The following is a 16,543-nucleotide window of genomic DNA, read 5'->3' as shown; positions in this document are numbered from 1 at the left end:
TACATTTGATGCCCCAAACTTTGCAATCGGGGAAATGCTAATGGCTGCAAAACATGTAAGGATTCAGCAAGAATGAGATCTTAACCCATTTCTTTAGGTTTGATTCTGAGCTCCAGGACTGTCATATTATTCTCAGCAGGAAGGCTATGAACTCATATTTTTTTCCTTTTTTGCAGTAAAAGCCAGGGCTTTTATGATGGAGTCAATAAACCATTTAATCGCTAAGATATCACAGCATTTTTGCTTGACGATATCAAAGTAATGACTTCAGAATCCAATAAACCCACTTAACTGATAACGCTGATAAAATTTCATGAACTGCCAAAACCATCACCCTTAATTTCTTCCCTTCAAAGGTTTGTGCTTGCCAGGTGCGGGCCACCGGAAAGATGTACGCTTGCAAGAAGCTTGAGAAAAAGCGGATAAAAAAGCGGAAAGGAGAAGCCATGGCCTTAAACGAGAAGCAGATACTGGAGAAAGTGAACAGTAGGTTTGTAGTAAGTACATAGGAACTGCTTTACTTCTGCCCGGGTTTGAGAAAAGGTTGGCCATACAATTACTTGCTGTCCACTCACTCAGTCTCTGCTCCATGATGGACAGGGCTAAAGTAAGTGGGATTTCCTTAGTCAAGTGGTAAGAAGGAGATGTTGGATTTCCCCCCTCCTGGCCTATAAACCTTTAATGCTAAATCTATAGCTGCTACAGGACTACCGGCATCTCTCAGACATCTGTTTATATGGGATCTTGGAACTACCAGTAAATGCTTTGTGGAAGCTCTAAATGCTAATGGGCAATTTTACCTATAACACTGCTCGTTCTTCCATATATCTAAGGCTTACATACTGTACATAGAAATCGATCACGCTACACCCTTTTGGGATTGAAATATTATGTAGATCATAGAAAAGGAGTTAGAAAAAGTAAGTCAAAGCAGTTAGGGCATGAGGTGGGAAGAGGAAAACATATAGAGTTAAATATATACCAGGCCGGCAGTTTGGTGGGTCGAATCCCGAGTGCCGCATAACAGAGTGAGCGCCTGTTACTAGTCCCAGCTTCTGCCAACCTAGCAGTTCAAAAGCATGTAAAAATGCAAGTAGAGAAATAGGGACCACTATGGTGGGAAGGTAACAGCGTTCCGTGCGCCTTTGGCGTCTAGTCATGCCGGCCACATGACCACGGAGACATCCTCGGACAAGCGCTGGCTCTTCAGCTTTGAAACAGAGATGAGCACCGGCCCCTAGAGTCGGAAACGACTAGCATGCATGTGCGGGGGAACCTTTACCTTTACCTTTTTATAGACCTGTTGGTCCTTGAAAACCATGTCCATGCATCGCTTCATATATTTTGTTTTTTAAGCTTCTCACCTCTCTTTTGTGCTAAGAATCTTATCAATTCCATCTAACTATGACTTCCTCAGTCTTCTCCTCAGACCTTCCTTCCTTCCTTCCTTCCTTCCTTCCTTCCTTCCTTCCTTCCTTCCTTCCTTCCTTCCTTCCTTCCTTTCTGTTTTGCACTTGCATTTAACAAAATGATGGCAAAACTGTTCCATGGCTTTAGTCCCAGTATCAATGTGCAGCACTTGAAACTTAGGCTACATAGGTAGGATTATCTCATGAGTCCTGTCCTTCCCAGCTGATTCTAAATCAGGCCATATTTGATGGGGGAGAGTACACAATTGGGCTTGCCTGCAGTCTGCTGGACTTTCCCCTGAGAAGCTTTTATTGAAACCAGTTTTGAAAAGATCCCAAAGGGGAATGCGCTGAGATAACTGAGCAACCTTATCTACCTGTAATTGTCCTTATTTCACTGAAGAGAAATCAACTGCACAGCGTCTTCTTGCAGTGACCTCTCTATATTTGTCCTTTTCACTACTTCTGCTGTTTCCTCCACTGTTTTTAGCTCCTCTGCACCACTTTAACTTTACATTAAACATTATAGCACGCAGTTAGCTATTAACTACCGTTAATGCCTGCTTGAGTAACATCTTGTTTCAAGAGCTTTTTCTGTCTCTGCATATCTGGGGTGTTTGTAAAGGTGAATAGACAGCACAGTTCTGCATATTTGTTTCTGGATGCTGTGCTTTCTGGAGCTATTTTAGGTTTGGTTTAGCCCTGAAATGATCCAATTTTATTGTAGGTGAGTCTGGCCTATGCCTATGAAACCAAAGACGCACTCTGCTTGGTCCTGACTCTCATGAATGGTGGAGACCTGAAGTTCCACATCTACCACATGGGAGAAGCAGGATTTGAAGAGCCGCGGGCTGTTTTCTATGCAGCTGAAATCTGCTGTGGCTTGGAAGACCTCCATCGAGAGAGGATAGTTTACAGGTGAGGATGCACTTTTATTCTGGGCACAGCTGGAATTCAGCTGTGGACCATCTCAGTAAGGATTGTGCAATGACTTGAGTGCTGTTACTGTAAAATAACAGTTATTGTTCAGAAACTGGTCAGATGCATTTCCTCCTGAAGGAAGTGAAAATATGTATTGGTGAAATCTAAGGAAACTAGTCCTGCCTGATCGATATTTCCTTTACCCAAGATATAGATAAATATGTTGTGTGAACATCTTGATGACGTTAATTCTTACTGTGTTCCTCTTCAGGGACTTGAAGCCAGAGAATATTCTACTGGATGACCATGGTGAGTAAATGTTTTTCACAGACCAATTGATTCCCTCCATGGGTAAGTTGATGCTACTCCCTTTTTATAGTAAGCGAGGGAAATCTGTAAACAAGGCGTTCTCATGTCTCCTTTTCCCCTAACAAGGTCACATCCGCATTTCTGACCTGGGACTAGCTGTTCATGTTCCGGAAGAACAGACAATAAAAGGTCGGGTTGGAACCGTTGGCTACATGGGTGAGTATCCAAGAAGAGCTCTGAGGTGTTGACTGGAAACGATGGAAATCGTGAAGCCCATCAGAGCAAGGACAGAATATTTTGTCACAACTTAACAGGGCCAAACAGGTGAATGTCATCCTAAAGGGCATCTGAGCTTAAGTCTGAATAACTGGCAGAAAGTGGTCACCTATGCTAGATCTCCAGGGCCGGATAAGGAAATGCATTTGTCGCTTCATTTGCTTCTATTTTGACAATAACTTGCTTGATCCAAATATTTCTCCTTCAGGGTTACCTTTGGACTCCCAGTATTGTTTGTTTTGTGGGGCCAACAGAAATATTACAGTACTGGTAAAACAAATAAATCCCTCATGTTTTTACAGATCTGTAAGTAGGCCTGTTGGAAAACCTGAGGCAGCTACTTGGGAAGGTTTTTTCAAATTACCCAGAAATAAATTTTCATTTCAAACTTTGGACTGGGGTTAGGGTTTTTTAAATATTCAGCTGCAGGATTGTGTAGAAGTGTAGCAGCATTCCTTCCTGAAACATCAGTGCCCAAATCCAGATACACTGAATCAGAGTAGCTCAGACAAGCAGAATTTCATTTGCTGTCAACTACTCTTTGCACATTCTATGTCCCAAACCATCCAGGGATTACAGACTAGAAATATAATTGCAGTTGGAGTAAATATTCAAACGGTACAAGTTGGCTTGCATTCATCTTCTGGATAGTTTGATAGATGTCCCTAGGAGATTGATTACCTTGTGCTGCTTAGATGGAAGAGAAGGAATCCACAGTTTTGTGACATTGCTGTACGAACAGTATAGAAAGGTTGGAGCCTGTAATTACCATAGGATACGGAAAGAGATGGCTCCCTCTTGCATTTGGTGTTACATCTCCGAATCCTAAGTAAGGGGAAATAGAAAATGCATTCTTCACTACTTCTGCTTCTTCCTTGCAAGTATCCTTCTTGCACCACTACCACCCACCCTACGGTAAATATGAAGCTGGGAAAATACAGTACTTTTGGTCAGAGTGCATTGGAGCCATTAATCCTGGAAAATTGTCTTACATTGAACTGGACTGCTGATATATTAAATTTGGTGTTCTGTATGTTGACCAGCAATGGCTCTTCAAGATTTCAGGCTTTTATAGGCCTGTCTAGTATCAAAACACGGGTGTTGGTTAGGAGGTACTTGTTGGGAGTTGTCAAGAGTTGGTTATAAGATAAGGGCAAACAATTAAACAAATAAATGGATGTAAAAGACTACTACACCCACTGAGCTTTGGAGCTTTCCTGTAGGAGGAGTGGCCGTAGCCCAGTCAGAAGAGGAATCAGCCTAGAGAGTCTCTACGTTGTCACAAATAGGCTAAATTCAACCCTTCTTGAATTCCGTTAGCCCTTATCTCGCGCCAAAATAATGCTATCTGTTCGTTGAGTAGATTCCTGCAGGTAGGCATGAGCAATAAATCAGTTTAATTGAAAGTTAATGTGTGGCCCTGGCGTTTTTTTGTGCCTGACATTTCCCTAAGATCATAAGGAAAGATTGTGTAAAGATGTGGTTGAAATGGTTCTTTTTGCAGCTCCTGAAGTTGTGAAGAACGAACGGTACACATTCAGCCCAGACTGGTGGGCCTTAGGATGCCTGCTGTATGAGATGATTGAGGGTCAGTCTCCATTCCAGCAGCGCAGGAAGAAGATCAAGCGTGAAGAAGTGGAACGTCTGGTGAAGGAAGTCCAGGAAGAGTATTCTGAGAAGTTCTCACCTGCCTCCCGCTCACTCTGTTCCATGGTAGGTGTGCTGCCTCTTTCACCATCAGGCAATTATTTATTTATTTATTTATTTATTTATTTATTTATTTATTTATTTATTTATTTATTTATTTATTTATTTTTATATACCGCCCCTCTCCGAAGGAACTAACTAACTAACTAACACATAATGTATAAAAATTAAAACAGAATTAAATCAAATAGCCCTTAACAATAAACACATTCTAAAATTTAATTTTTTTTTAAATTTTAAAATCCCAGTCCCTCAATCCAGGCCGGCCTGTTCAAACAACCAAGTCTTCAGGTCGCGGCGAAACGAGCGAAGGTCAGGAGCCATCCGGAGCTCAACAGGCAGTTGATTCCAAAGGGCTGGCGCGCCCACAAAGAATGCTCTCCCCCTGGGGGCCGCCAGTCGACATTCCCTGACCGACGGCACCCTGAGGAGGCCCTCTCTGTGGGAGCGCACAGGGCAATGGGAAGTTAACGCCGGCAAAAGGTGCTCCCGTAAATTAGAATTTACAACATAAGCCCTTTCCTTTGCAAAGGTGGAAACTATAATATAATTAAAACCGAATTTGCTGTTTTGGCTTACTCCAGAATGGGTTCAGCCAAAACAAAAATCAAAGATTTTTTTTTACTATATGTGTTAAATTGCTAAAAAAAAAACAGGAACAAAAATACTTTTAAGGTAGTTTGGTAGCCAGTTAAGTGCAAGAATTTCAGTTCATTATCAATGATCAGTGCCTGGGTTTTTAACCACATACTAAACCATGGATTATTGGTTAGTAGATTCCAAACCATTAAAGATGGTTTATAGATCACAGGCAATGTATCACCCGCATAGGTTGAAGCAAAACAAACCATATTATATATTAAAGTTAAATGCAAACCTGTATTTAGGCCAGTATGTAGCACAATCTTGCTGCAGTTGTGCTGCTGCACATTTCAGTATATCTATATACAAACTAATCCTACCTGACATCTGTCAGAAAGCAATTAAATCATTCTTTAAATTTTTTGTATCCTTGTATAAACTCGTATAGATGTTTATTCTGTAACTTTCCTTTGTTTAGAAATAAACTTGATTTCCCAGTTTACTAACTAATAAATAAATAGCCATTGTTTCAAATATCCTTTCTGCACATTTTTGACTAACAAGAGAGGGGCATGGAAGAAGGACGGATGGAAGGCGAAATCAAGCTCCCACTGTGGGCCTCAGTTTCCCTCACTAGTTTCCCTCAAATCAGAGGAAAATATGTATCAGAAATCTACAGGTCCCTCACCATGATACCGTATTTTCCGGCGTATAAGACGACTTTTTAACCCATGAAAATCATCTCAAAAGTTGGGGGTCGTCTTATACGCCGGGTCGTCTTATACGCCGGAAAATACTATTCACCTCTCTGATCTTTTCTGCTGGATGGCGGGATCACTGGGTGAATGGAGGTAGGCGATGGCGACCCGTAGTTAGGCGGCCAACAGCGAACGGGTGATGGAGGGCAAACTCTCGTCAGATCATGGGGCGGCTGCTGCAGCCGCCGCCATTGCTCTCTCTAGGACTGGTCATGCTGGTGCTTCCAATGCTGGCTGTCAGGTCCCCGACGAGAGGAGGGGCAGGCGGTCCCCAGAGGCGCGCCGCTGAACAGTAGGAAAGGAGCACCTTTGCTCCCACCGAGGCCCCGCCTGACCGCGCCGACCAGAAGAATCGCCCGGTCACGGAGTGCGGAACTGAGAGCGGCAGCGCACCAAGCTAGAGAGCTCAGAGGAAAGAAGGCGAGGCGCCCATTTGGCAGGGAAGGAGCAAAGCTGGGCAAATCACAGAGCAGGCGGAGCAGAGAAACGTTACAGGGGAAAAGGGGGCGGGGTTTAAAAGGCAAGGCGGGCGGGACGTGGAGACGTTCTGCAGTTAGAAGTAACGAAGGAGCCTCTGGGCGCTTTCTGGATCGGATTGTGCAAACTGAGGGTGCCGCTACAGTCCTCATGTTTCCCAGGGTTGCCTGTCGTGCCAGAGGTATTCCCTGTAGCCCCAGATTCTTTAGCTCCCCACTTTCCTTAATTCCGGCGAATTTTGTGCTCCGTGGAGAAACATTAATACGCAAATGCCATTTGTTTAACCGCGCAAAACTCGGGGGAAACCTTGGTATTTGGGAACGGAAAGGCTTAAGCCTTTTCATTTCTGTTTTATGCACGGGCTGGGAGGGTCACGAAGTTTACCTCTTTTATTTCAGCAACATCCTGGCACTTATAAAAAAAGGGTACTAATGCTAAACGAGTTGTTAATATGCAGATTGTGTGCCAGGAAGTGAAATATTGAGTTATTAGCCCAAACCCTATAATTTAACACGAAAAGTAGGGGGTCGTCTTATACGCCGGGTCGTCTTATACGCCGGAAAATATGGTAGTTTAATACCAGCCTGTGATATTAATTAAATTAATAAACCCTTTCTGAGCCAGATTCATTAGATATCCCAAGAAGACACATGTCTTAATTTTGTCTCTCAACTGTATCTGCAGTGTATGAGGAAGCCTGGAAAGGCTGTTAGCTATCAAATAGTGAGCAGGACAAAAAACAGTCCGCAAAGAATACTTCAAGCGTTAGGTCAGTATTTTTTGCCCCCTAAAGTAATTTTAACAGTTTAAATTTGGGTTAAATTTATTCCCCTTTTGGTGGAAGCTGCGTAACTGTATAGAGTCTTGTGTTTGAACTTCTTGTTCTGCATTTTAGCTCTTGTGCAAGGAGCCCTTGGAACGGTTGGGCTGCCGAGGGTCTGGGGCACAAGAAGTGAAAGACCATCCTCTGTTTAAAAATCTGAACTTCAAGCGGCTGGAAGCCGGGATGCTGGACCCACCTTTTAAACCTGATGTGAGTTGAAAATGCATGTGTGGTGTAGTCACATTTTGTGCTCCCATAATATTGTTTGCTATTTTAAATGTAAGAAAATAAGCCTTCCATACACTTTTTCCACCTATTCCTTCTAGCCCCAAGCTATTTATTGCAAAGACGTCCTGGATATTGAGCAGTTTTCCACAGTCAAAGGGGTAGAGTTAGAACAAATAGACCACGACTTCTATCATAAATTTGCAACAGGAAGTGTCCCTATTCCCTGGCAAAACGAGGTAGGTGTTATTCTGGGAAATGGGGCTTCTGAAAGCAGAATTTAAAAAAAAATGGGTTATCTGCTTTTGCCACAAAAACTGGCACTGGTAGCTGATTTTGGATGCTGCTCTGAGAAACAAGTGGGCAGGACTATAGTAAGTTCTGAAATTTTGATTATTGTTTTGTAGATGATAGATACAGAATGTTTCAAGGAGTTGAATGTATTTGGTCCAGACGGCATCTTACCTCCTGATCTGGACTGGAAAGGGCAGCAGCCTCCCCTGCCCAAAAAGGGTCTACTCCAGCGTCTCTTCAGCCGACAGGTAATTCACCTGACAGGGTTGAGTGGCGTTGCCTGATGAGATCCCCCTTGGAGACGTATTTGTTTGGAATGGCTCCTACCATTAGATAGTTTCTATAGTTGTTCATCTCAGCTTTCCCACCACATCCTCTATTGGAGCATCTCTAGGACATAGTAGTTAATTTACTGATAGAGGAGAATATTTGTAGCTCAGGGTTGAAATGAGGGGTCCTAGGTGCTCTCTGAGCCTGGTTGTTTTCTTGCAGACGTTTCATTACCCAAACTAGGTAACATCATCAGTATAGTACAGCTAAAATTTAGTTGATTGACAAGATCCTTAAGATTTGAGTCCTTAATATCCAAAGCAACTTATTTTCTGAATAAACCTTGGAAACCTGTTCAGTAAGCAACAGGTTTCAGTTTGCAAACCTGGAATGAAGTTAAGTGTGACTTGCAGCAAAGTACAATTATTCTAGGCTTGTTTGATTTGGGTTGGTAACTTAACTTAACAGTCATGTTCCTTTTAATTGTATTAGCCCTGACGAACAAAAGAACAAAAGAAAATTATCTTATTTTGATGTATTTCAGTTGAAAGCATTTTAAGGCAATGTACAACAACTAAAAGCCAATTAAATCACAAAAATACTGTCAGATTATTACACCAAAGAGATACCGCTATTTCTTAATCATAAAATGAAACTGCTAAGAGCGGTTTAGCAAACAGGATTGAAAAGATATATCTCTTAATTTTTGTTTCTGAAATTGAGCTAGAATCAACTGCATCCCTTAAGGAAGACCATTTAACATTTTAGGGGACAGCCAGAAGAAAACTCTTTGATATGTATGGAATAAACAATATTTGCAAATTATGTAATCTCAGGCATCTTCTGTATATACAGATAAGCAAACAAATTTATAAAGAAGCAGGGTGCCCTTTAAATAGTTATTTCATAAGTTTTTAAGGCTACTTTAAAGAGGAATGGACAGAAAACATTGAACAATTATGCAGATTTTTCAATATTGGTGTAATAGAGTGCTAATATTAATATTAAGTAACAGACAAAAGCCCGCATGCAACCTTTTATATAAGTTTCTGGATGCTTTTCACATGTTGCGTTAAAGAGCATAAATAATCATGCCAAATTATACCAACCCAGTAAAGGTCACAGCTGGAACATTAAATGTAATTGTGCAAACACTTCTTGCCAAAGTTATGAGTTTGCTCTTTCGGAGGGTTGCAACCTCTTTCAAAACAAGTACTCTCTGAACCAGACTTCCTCTTCAGCAGCAGAACTGGACTTACAAGCTTGCTCCTTCTTATCGAGCCCGAGCAGGATTGAAGGATATGAGTTGTTTCCTTCATACTGGTTGCCCAAGAGTGATAGAGCTAAACACCATCAGCAGATGGGTGATATCTCCTTCCAGAATTCCATGCCATTTCTTCTTCCGCATAGTTTCACGTAGATGTTGAATAAGATAGGCCACATCACAGTCCTGTACAAGATCATGGGAGCAGAGCTTTATTAATTGCCTCCTGCAGCCTTTCACAATCTTCTTTATTTCCCATGATATTAATCCTTTCAGCTTATTTGATTAGCAAGGAGGGGCAGTGGTTAGACAAACATGTAGTAGGCTTCACTGCTGTAGATTCCCTGTTTACCTCCTTAAGCTCAAAGGATCCCAAGAAAGCAGATAAGTAGTTGCCAGTTAATGTACTAAGTTATATTAATTTAACCCATTATTAATTCAGTTTAGTAATGGAGTCTCAGGGTGAACATTTTTTCATCTATCAAGAATGATCTAATTCTGCCATGAGGGGAAGGTCAAGTTAGGAATGATAGGAATAAGCTATTTTCTTATTTCTATTTTCTTTCCACACAAGCAGGCTTTGATATTCTCTAAATGAGACAGAACATTGCCTAAACACCTTCAAGTGGTCATTTTGATCCATTTGCTGTTTAGGGGAAAGTCCATATTAGATCAAGAATGATCTAATTCTGCCATGAGGGGAAGGTCAAGTTAGGAATGATAGGAATAAGCTATTTTCTTATTTCTATTTTCTTTCCACACAAGCAGGCTTTGATATTCTCTAAATGAGACAGAACATTTCCTAAACACCTTCAAGTGGTCATTTTGATCCATTTGCTGTTTAGGGGAAAGTCCATATTAGAAACACATCCAGCATAAACCATTATGCTGTCAGACCATTAAACAAACATAGATCAAAAGGCTTTTAATAGCACCCTTTTAAGTTAACCAATTTTATTAAAAGACATGCACTTTTGTGAGCTATAGCTTACTTCGTATAACTCTTCTTCCTTTAGAGCAGACATGTCAAACTCGCAACGTCACGTGACATCGCACAATGTATGCCGGCAATGGGGTGGGCACGGTTTCCCGGTGATGTGTCCGGCCCATGGGCCGGCAGTTTGACACCCCTGCTTTAGAGTATCAATTCCATCCATCAGACTACTAAATAAAGAGGTGCTGTGTTGTATCACATATTCATTGGCACAAGTTGCTGATTGACATGAAACTCTGGGTTACTCCTAACTGGACTTGGACATTTTACGGTCCTCAGGCCACATCCGGTCCTTTGGCTCGCCTTGTCCAGAAAGTAGAAATCAAATGTAAATATGTGTATGCCATGCACACAATACAACTGCATTTATTTATTTATTTTGAAGGCGGTTGCTATCCCCCCCCCCCCGTTTACATATGTGTGTGCATACATGCCTTATGCACCTTCACAGTCCTATTGGTTCGGCCCTCCACAACAGTCCCAGTTTCTCATGTGACCCCCTTGGGAAAATTAATTGCCCCCCCCTGCTCCTAACTCAGCAAACTTGATGGGTTTGTTAAATTACCAAGACAAAGTAATCTGGCTTGGTCCATCATCAACACACAAAGGTGTTCCGTGTTGTTTTAGAATTTGAAACAATTGGGCAGCAGATCATAAGGGGGTATCACTGTCACCTCATGTATCAAAATTAGCAGTTGAATGGTTCATCTGACTAGACATTTAGCATTCCCACACATTCCTGTTTTTCCTCCCAGCCCTACTTAGTAGACAGAGGAAGGTCAAATACTCATCCATTTTCTATTAGTCAGATCTCTGGGGTGTATATTAGATCTGTTTTCTTCATCAAAAATTAAATCTTGGGTGAGTGATGTCTTCCCGGTAACTGATCAGGAGCCTAAATGCAGTAAGGATATCATAGCTGAATTAAAAAATCTGGACCACAACTAGTTGGCTGCTAATAGCAATTCTTGATGGAGGTTTTCTGGTCATTCAAATTTTTGCATCTCAAATACAGCAATTCTGTGTTGAGGTCATGTGTGCTACTTTGTCGTTATCTCAGTTTCCTTCCTGAAGTAGCAGTCTGTATGGAGGAACAAGTTTTAAAGCCTACTATCTGTTCTGTGCTATGATGATAATCACATGTGAAGTCATTTCCATGAAGGTCCATTTAATGTAAACTTTCCATTTGCTCCTGAATATGTGGATATGCCCACAACCAAATGCTTTTAAACCTCTTCCTGAGACAGTAGCATAGAAGTAAGGAAGTCCCTCTTCGCAAGGAACAAACCTCCTGGCCCCAGCAGCGTCAACATTTGTAGCCCTGTCTTCAGCATCTGAGGCTGCTGAAGTGCCTCTTAAGAAATGAGACGCAACGCTGCGCCTTCTAAAAGGCCGATTGTCCACACTGGGCCAGAATTTCTGCGTCCCGTTGGGAAAACTCCGGGCTGACAGAAGCAGGAGAGCTCAGAACACTTGAAAGTACCATTGTTTTCTCCCAAGGTTGTTCCTTCTCTCCCGCCCGGCTTCATGATTTAAAAATAGAGCATTTTCCACAGCACCCACAGCTACCATGTAGTTTAAGAACAATGCTGTGTCCTTTCTTTTAATTATTTATTTTACTTTGCGATATGGTACACAAGGGCACTTTTGAATTGGCCTCTAGGTTCTATGGCAGGGGTGTCAAACTCAATTTCATTGAGGGCCGCATCAGCATTGCGGTTGCCCTCAGGGGGCCAGGTGGGTATGGCCAGGGTGGGCGTGGCCTACTGGGTGGGCGTGGCTAGAGTGCATATGGCCTACTGGGTGGGCGTGGCCAGCTCTACATGGTTCGCATCAAGGGTGCCTATGGGGGCCTGGGCAGGAGTGGGACAGATCTGGGGATCTCTGGCAGAAGGAGGGTCTCTGGGCCAGGGCCAAGGCAGTGGGGGCTGTTCCCTCCCTGTTTCCAGGATGGCTTCGCGGGCCACATGAAACCACTTCGCAGGCCGGATCTGGCTCCCGGGCCTTGTGTTTGACATGTCTGTTCTATGGGAAGTTGCTGCTTTGCAGTAAAACCCAGTAGCCTGCTCCAGTGGCTCTGTTTGATTGGCGGAGCAGGGATCCCTGGCTGGGCCTCTCACGGCAAGTTTGCTTTTTTTCAGAGGTGAGGAACCTCTTCTCTCCCAGCTGTTCCAGACTCCGCCGCAGGCATGACAAGACAAGGGAAAGGAACGTGGACTCTGACCTTTTCAGTTCCTTCCTGCCCCCTCCCCTGCCCATCCAGAAATGCTGCTTCTCTGCATCAATAATCCCTCAAGTCACTAATTCTACTTCCTGCAAAACGCCAAGAATGCTTTATCTTGATCGTTTGTTATGGATTTTTTTTGGGGGGGGGGGAAACCTCAATTTATCATGGCTCCTCTATCTACGTGGTCCCATTACTAGGGAATGAAAGGGTTTTTTCTTCTTTCAACTCGTACCAAAGGTCCTGAGGGCTTTCTAAGATCTTGCTAATATTTTGGATACTTGCAACTTTCCGCACTCGGGGTTTCCTGGGTTAATTGCCTTAGTCCAATGGAAAAAGTGGTTGGTGGTTCTGTGCGGCATATCTTTCAGCTGCAATTTTACTGAGCTGAATTACCTTCCGATCTTTGGGCTGGGTTCACTAATACAGAGCGATATTTGTTTTGTTCATGGCCGCTAATGGCATTTATGTTCTCCATAATCCATAAGTAAGCGTTACCGGTCCGTGGGAAATGCACAGAGTGGCCGGAAAGAAATGTAATGGAAAGTCCAATGAGTTTTGGCTTGCAGAGAGTGTTACTCGTGCTGTGAAAGCAGTACTTTTGGCAGCCTTGTTTTAGGTGGGGCTGGGCCAAAAAGCATATTTCTGAGTAATGGAGTTTCTCTGTGGGGAGTGGGAATAAAATCCTGTGGCTACCTGCTTGTTGAATAACTGGACTCACTCTGTGTTTGCTGTGTGCTCTCCGTTTCCCCTTTCCCTCCCTCCCTCCATTCTCCAGGACTGTTGCGGGAACTGCAGTGAAAGTGAAGAGGAACCAACTCGCTTATGAGCTGACTCAGAAAAGAAGGCACTCACTCACAGTCAGACACATGCCCACCAGCAGCATCTCTGTGTGTGTGTGTGCGCGTGTGCGTGTGTGCAGCTCGTTGTTTCAGGATGGCAGCAGATTCCCACCCCAGAGGGGAAGTGTTCGAAGACCAGGCAGAAGAGGAACCTCTTCTGCAGAAACCTTCAGTGTACTGCAAGAGAGCCGTCGTGCTTGCTACTCCTCTTCCGTGATGAGAGAGCGATGATGGCAGGAGTGAATACGGAATATCCCAGGGCTGGCCCTGACCCCAATTTTTGACCTGCTCATCTCCTGGTGTTTTTTTTTAAATATATTTATATTACTGTAAATGTGAATGTATGTATAAAGCATACGTACATTCTTAATGGTTGGGAAAAGGGTCCTTCTGTGTTTCTCTCTCCACTTCCCTCTCTAGCCCATCATCACTGCTTCATCTTAGTGAAGAGCCTGCACCGGCCTTCCGCTGGATACGATGATGGAAGATGCTAAGTGTGGCAGGTAAAATGAGAGAACTGCCATTGCTGGTATATCTGATCTGCCAGGACAACTGGAGGGTGCTGCTTCTGCACATCTCTTCTTCTCTCTTTGCCAACCCTACACTATTGTAAGCTGCTGACTTGGTGTGTGATCCCAAGGCACTGTAGAAATGATGGCAAGTTTTAAGTTTCCCTTTGAATTTGCACATACGTCTGTCATTTAGGCAGCAACCATCAATTTTCCTTGGATGACAATCTCTGATTTTTATCTTGGGAACTTGGCTTAATGAGAACTACAAATTCTAGAATATCAAGTATAGTTCCATTGCTAGTGGCATTACGCTGGTTTCTAGCTTTATTTCTGTTGTGAAACTCCAATAGGGATTGATATAACCAAATAGAGTGCAAAAAGTGTTTATATCTCCTCTTCCCAGCCTTCATGGAAAACTAAGCCCACTTTTTTCTTCTTCTTTCTCCTTCCCTTTCTTGTAGCACATTGTCCTCTTTCCCTTCCAGAAAAGAAATGATCCCATTACTTTTAGTCCTGGTTGATTTGCAAATTGCCAACTGTACTCGTGATTGCAAATGCATATTCCTTAACCTAGAACCTTGAGCAAAAAGCCAGGCTATCTTGAAGTGGGTGGTTTCGGATCAGATCTTTTGACATCTTCATCTGCCTTGCAAAGCAGTTAGAAGTCTTTAGTTTTTGGAGCAACATTGCTGAGATAGAAGTTAATCATGTTCGCTTGCACAACTTCCTCATTCAAACTAGCAATTCCCAAACTGCAGTTAGGCTTGCAATTGATTAAGGGGCAAATGCAGCTTTGGAGGACCAATTAATTTGCCCTTTGGCCAAGAGCACAGTAAAAACAAAACATGTTGGGAGATCCAAAGACAGATGCCCTGGAGCACATGTAACCTGACCCAAAGTCCTGACCCGCTTTTCCCATATGGAATTGCGTATGTGGTCTTCCGTGTCTTGGAGCCCTGGGCCCACCCAGAACTGCACTTGTGCCTTCGTGATGCTCTCCTGAGCAGGCCTCTTTCACTCCTGCTTAATGCTGGGATTAAAGTTTCTAGTCTTATCTTGACCCCTGTCCAGAGTGCAAATCTTTCATCTCCCCACAGTTATTTCCAGCCTCATGTTGTACTTGTGCAGCTGCTGCCTTGTTTTGGGACAGGTAATTCCATTTCATCGTTCACTTGTGCTACCTCACGGTAGTATTGTGTTGTACTGGCAATACTGAAACTATTCTTACTGTGTTAATTGTTAAGTACTGGCTCGTCATTGCTGTGGTACAGAAGGAGATGGTGTGAATACATCAATAGGTGCTGAAAAATCTCCTGCCAATGCACTCTAAGAATGTGAACATCAACCACCCTGCCTTTCAGTTATACAGAGCAGCCACCCTGCACAAACGTACTGTGTGTCTGAATGCTTTGGTGACTGCCTTTCACCCTTGGCCACCCTCTCCACTTGTTGATGCCTCTGAGAGACTGCTCTTCACAGTCTCTAGTATATCCGCTGTCTTAGTTTTTTCCCTTGGAATTTCTAGCAGAACATCGTATGCTACTTCAGCCCTCTTCAACATGCATCTCTATGCATTTTGTCTTTTACTATTTCCCTTAACTTGATCCTTCTTTCAAAATTCATTCTGGCCATCTGAAATTATTTTTTAAGAAAATGGTTGAGAATATTCTATATGGATTTAAATGACTAAGCCTCAAGCAATATTTTGAATCAGAGAGTAAAGTTAAAAATAGGAAAGTATGCTGCAACCACGCTTGCGTAGACAATATGGGAACAAGGTTGCAGATCTATTACAGGGAATCCCAGTATTTAAATTCCTGTGTATTGCACAATTAGTAACGTCTATAATTTTATCATTTAAATTGTGGTTGTTTTTGATTTTTTTTAAAATGTGACTTAAGATTTCTTAAATGTACATATTGTAAAAACATCAATGAAAGAAAGAGTTTCTCAAGTGTGAGATTACTTGATTTAATAAAACTACTCTATGTTGCTAAGAAGGAAATTTCATCTTTCTATTTAATTAAATCTGGGAGTATGAATTACTTTTTATTGTTGTTTTGTTTTAAACAATGTTCCATCAGGACTATATATGATTCCGATGTACAAGATTTATTTGACCACAGGTCTAAGAGTAAAAAGCAAAGGCAGAGCAGCCTAGCTTTAATATTAGTTTTGTATTCTAGTTTCCTATACAAGCTGGGGGGGAAATTAATCAAATCTGGAATTGGGGAATAACCTGAGGTATGAGGGTTCTTGAGAACAAGGCTGCTTCCAAAGTATTCACTAACCAGGATTGTCTGCTCCAAGTGGCAGTGGTTCCTCAGGGTCTCTCAGCTTTTACTCACATTTCTTCTTTAAGAACAGCTTTAAAATACTGAATCTGACATCCAGAGGTGTCCACAAGGTATGCTCAAAAATGTCAAGGTGGCATCCACAATAGTTAATTAAACCATTGCATGTTTGTTAGTCAAGGTATTTTATTTTTTTTAACCACACCCCCGTGGACGTTCCTGCCAGAGTATCTTGTATGTATCTTGTACCAACAGCCTAATATAGAGCCTCTAATCTGACAGCACCTCCAATTAGACTTTCAAGTAGGTATTTGGTTTTTATTTGATTTAATTTAAGATTAGAACTATAGTTAATGTGCTGG

At 42.4% G+C, this 16,543-nt stretch overlaps 1 protein-coding gene across 2 annotated transcripts in view; it reads left to right on the top strand.

The window, feature by feature from the left end:
* GRK6 (G protein-coupled receptor kinase 6) overlaps positions 1 to 15,886 on the top strand; it is a 34,274-nt gene extending 18,388 nt beyond the window's left edge. Inside the window, exons 8-16 of one of the 2 annotated variants that reach the window (XR_014025552.1) lie at positions 357 to 497; positions 2,137 to 2,327; positions 2,602 to 2,639; positions 2,766 to 2,855; positions 4,420 to 4,628; positions 7,124 to 7,208; positions 7,335 to 7,472; positions 7,589 to 7,726; positions 7,895 to 7,986. Coding sequence is in view for 1 of the 2 variants with exons in the window: in XM_081320771.1 (XP_081176897.1) it covers positions 357 to 497; positions 2,137 to 2,327; positions 2,602 to 2,639; positions 2,766 to 2,855; positions 4,420 to 4,628; positions 7,335 to 7,472; positions 7,589 to 7,726; positions 7,895 to 8,029; positions 13,312 to 13,362 (1,131 nt within the window). In the remaining variant the exon portion in view is untranslated. Of the gene's footprint in view, positions 1 to 356; positions 498 to 2,136; positions 2,328 to 2,601; positions 2,640 to 2,765; positions 2,856 to 4,419; positions 4,629 to 7,123; positions 7,209 to 7,334; positions 7,473 to 7,588; positions 7,727 to 7,894; positions 8,030 to 13,311 lie in introns of those variants that run through there. The other variant, XM_081320771.1, reaches the window with a different exon arrangement.
* Positions 15,887 to 16,543: the final 657 nt, after the last annotated feature.

This window comes from Vipera berus (assembly GCF_964194415.1).
Source record: "Vipera berus genome assembly, chromosome: 2".
In the NCBI taxonomy this organism is placed as follows: domain Eukaryota; kingdom Metazoa; phylum Chordata; class Lepidosauria; order Squamata; family Viperidae; genus Vipera; species Vipera berus.
This window is presented reverse-complemented; position numbering and strand designations above follow the sequence as displayed.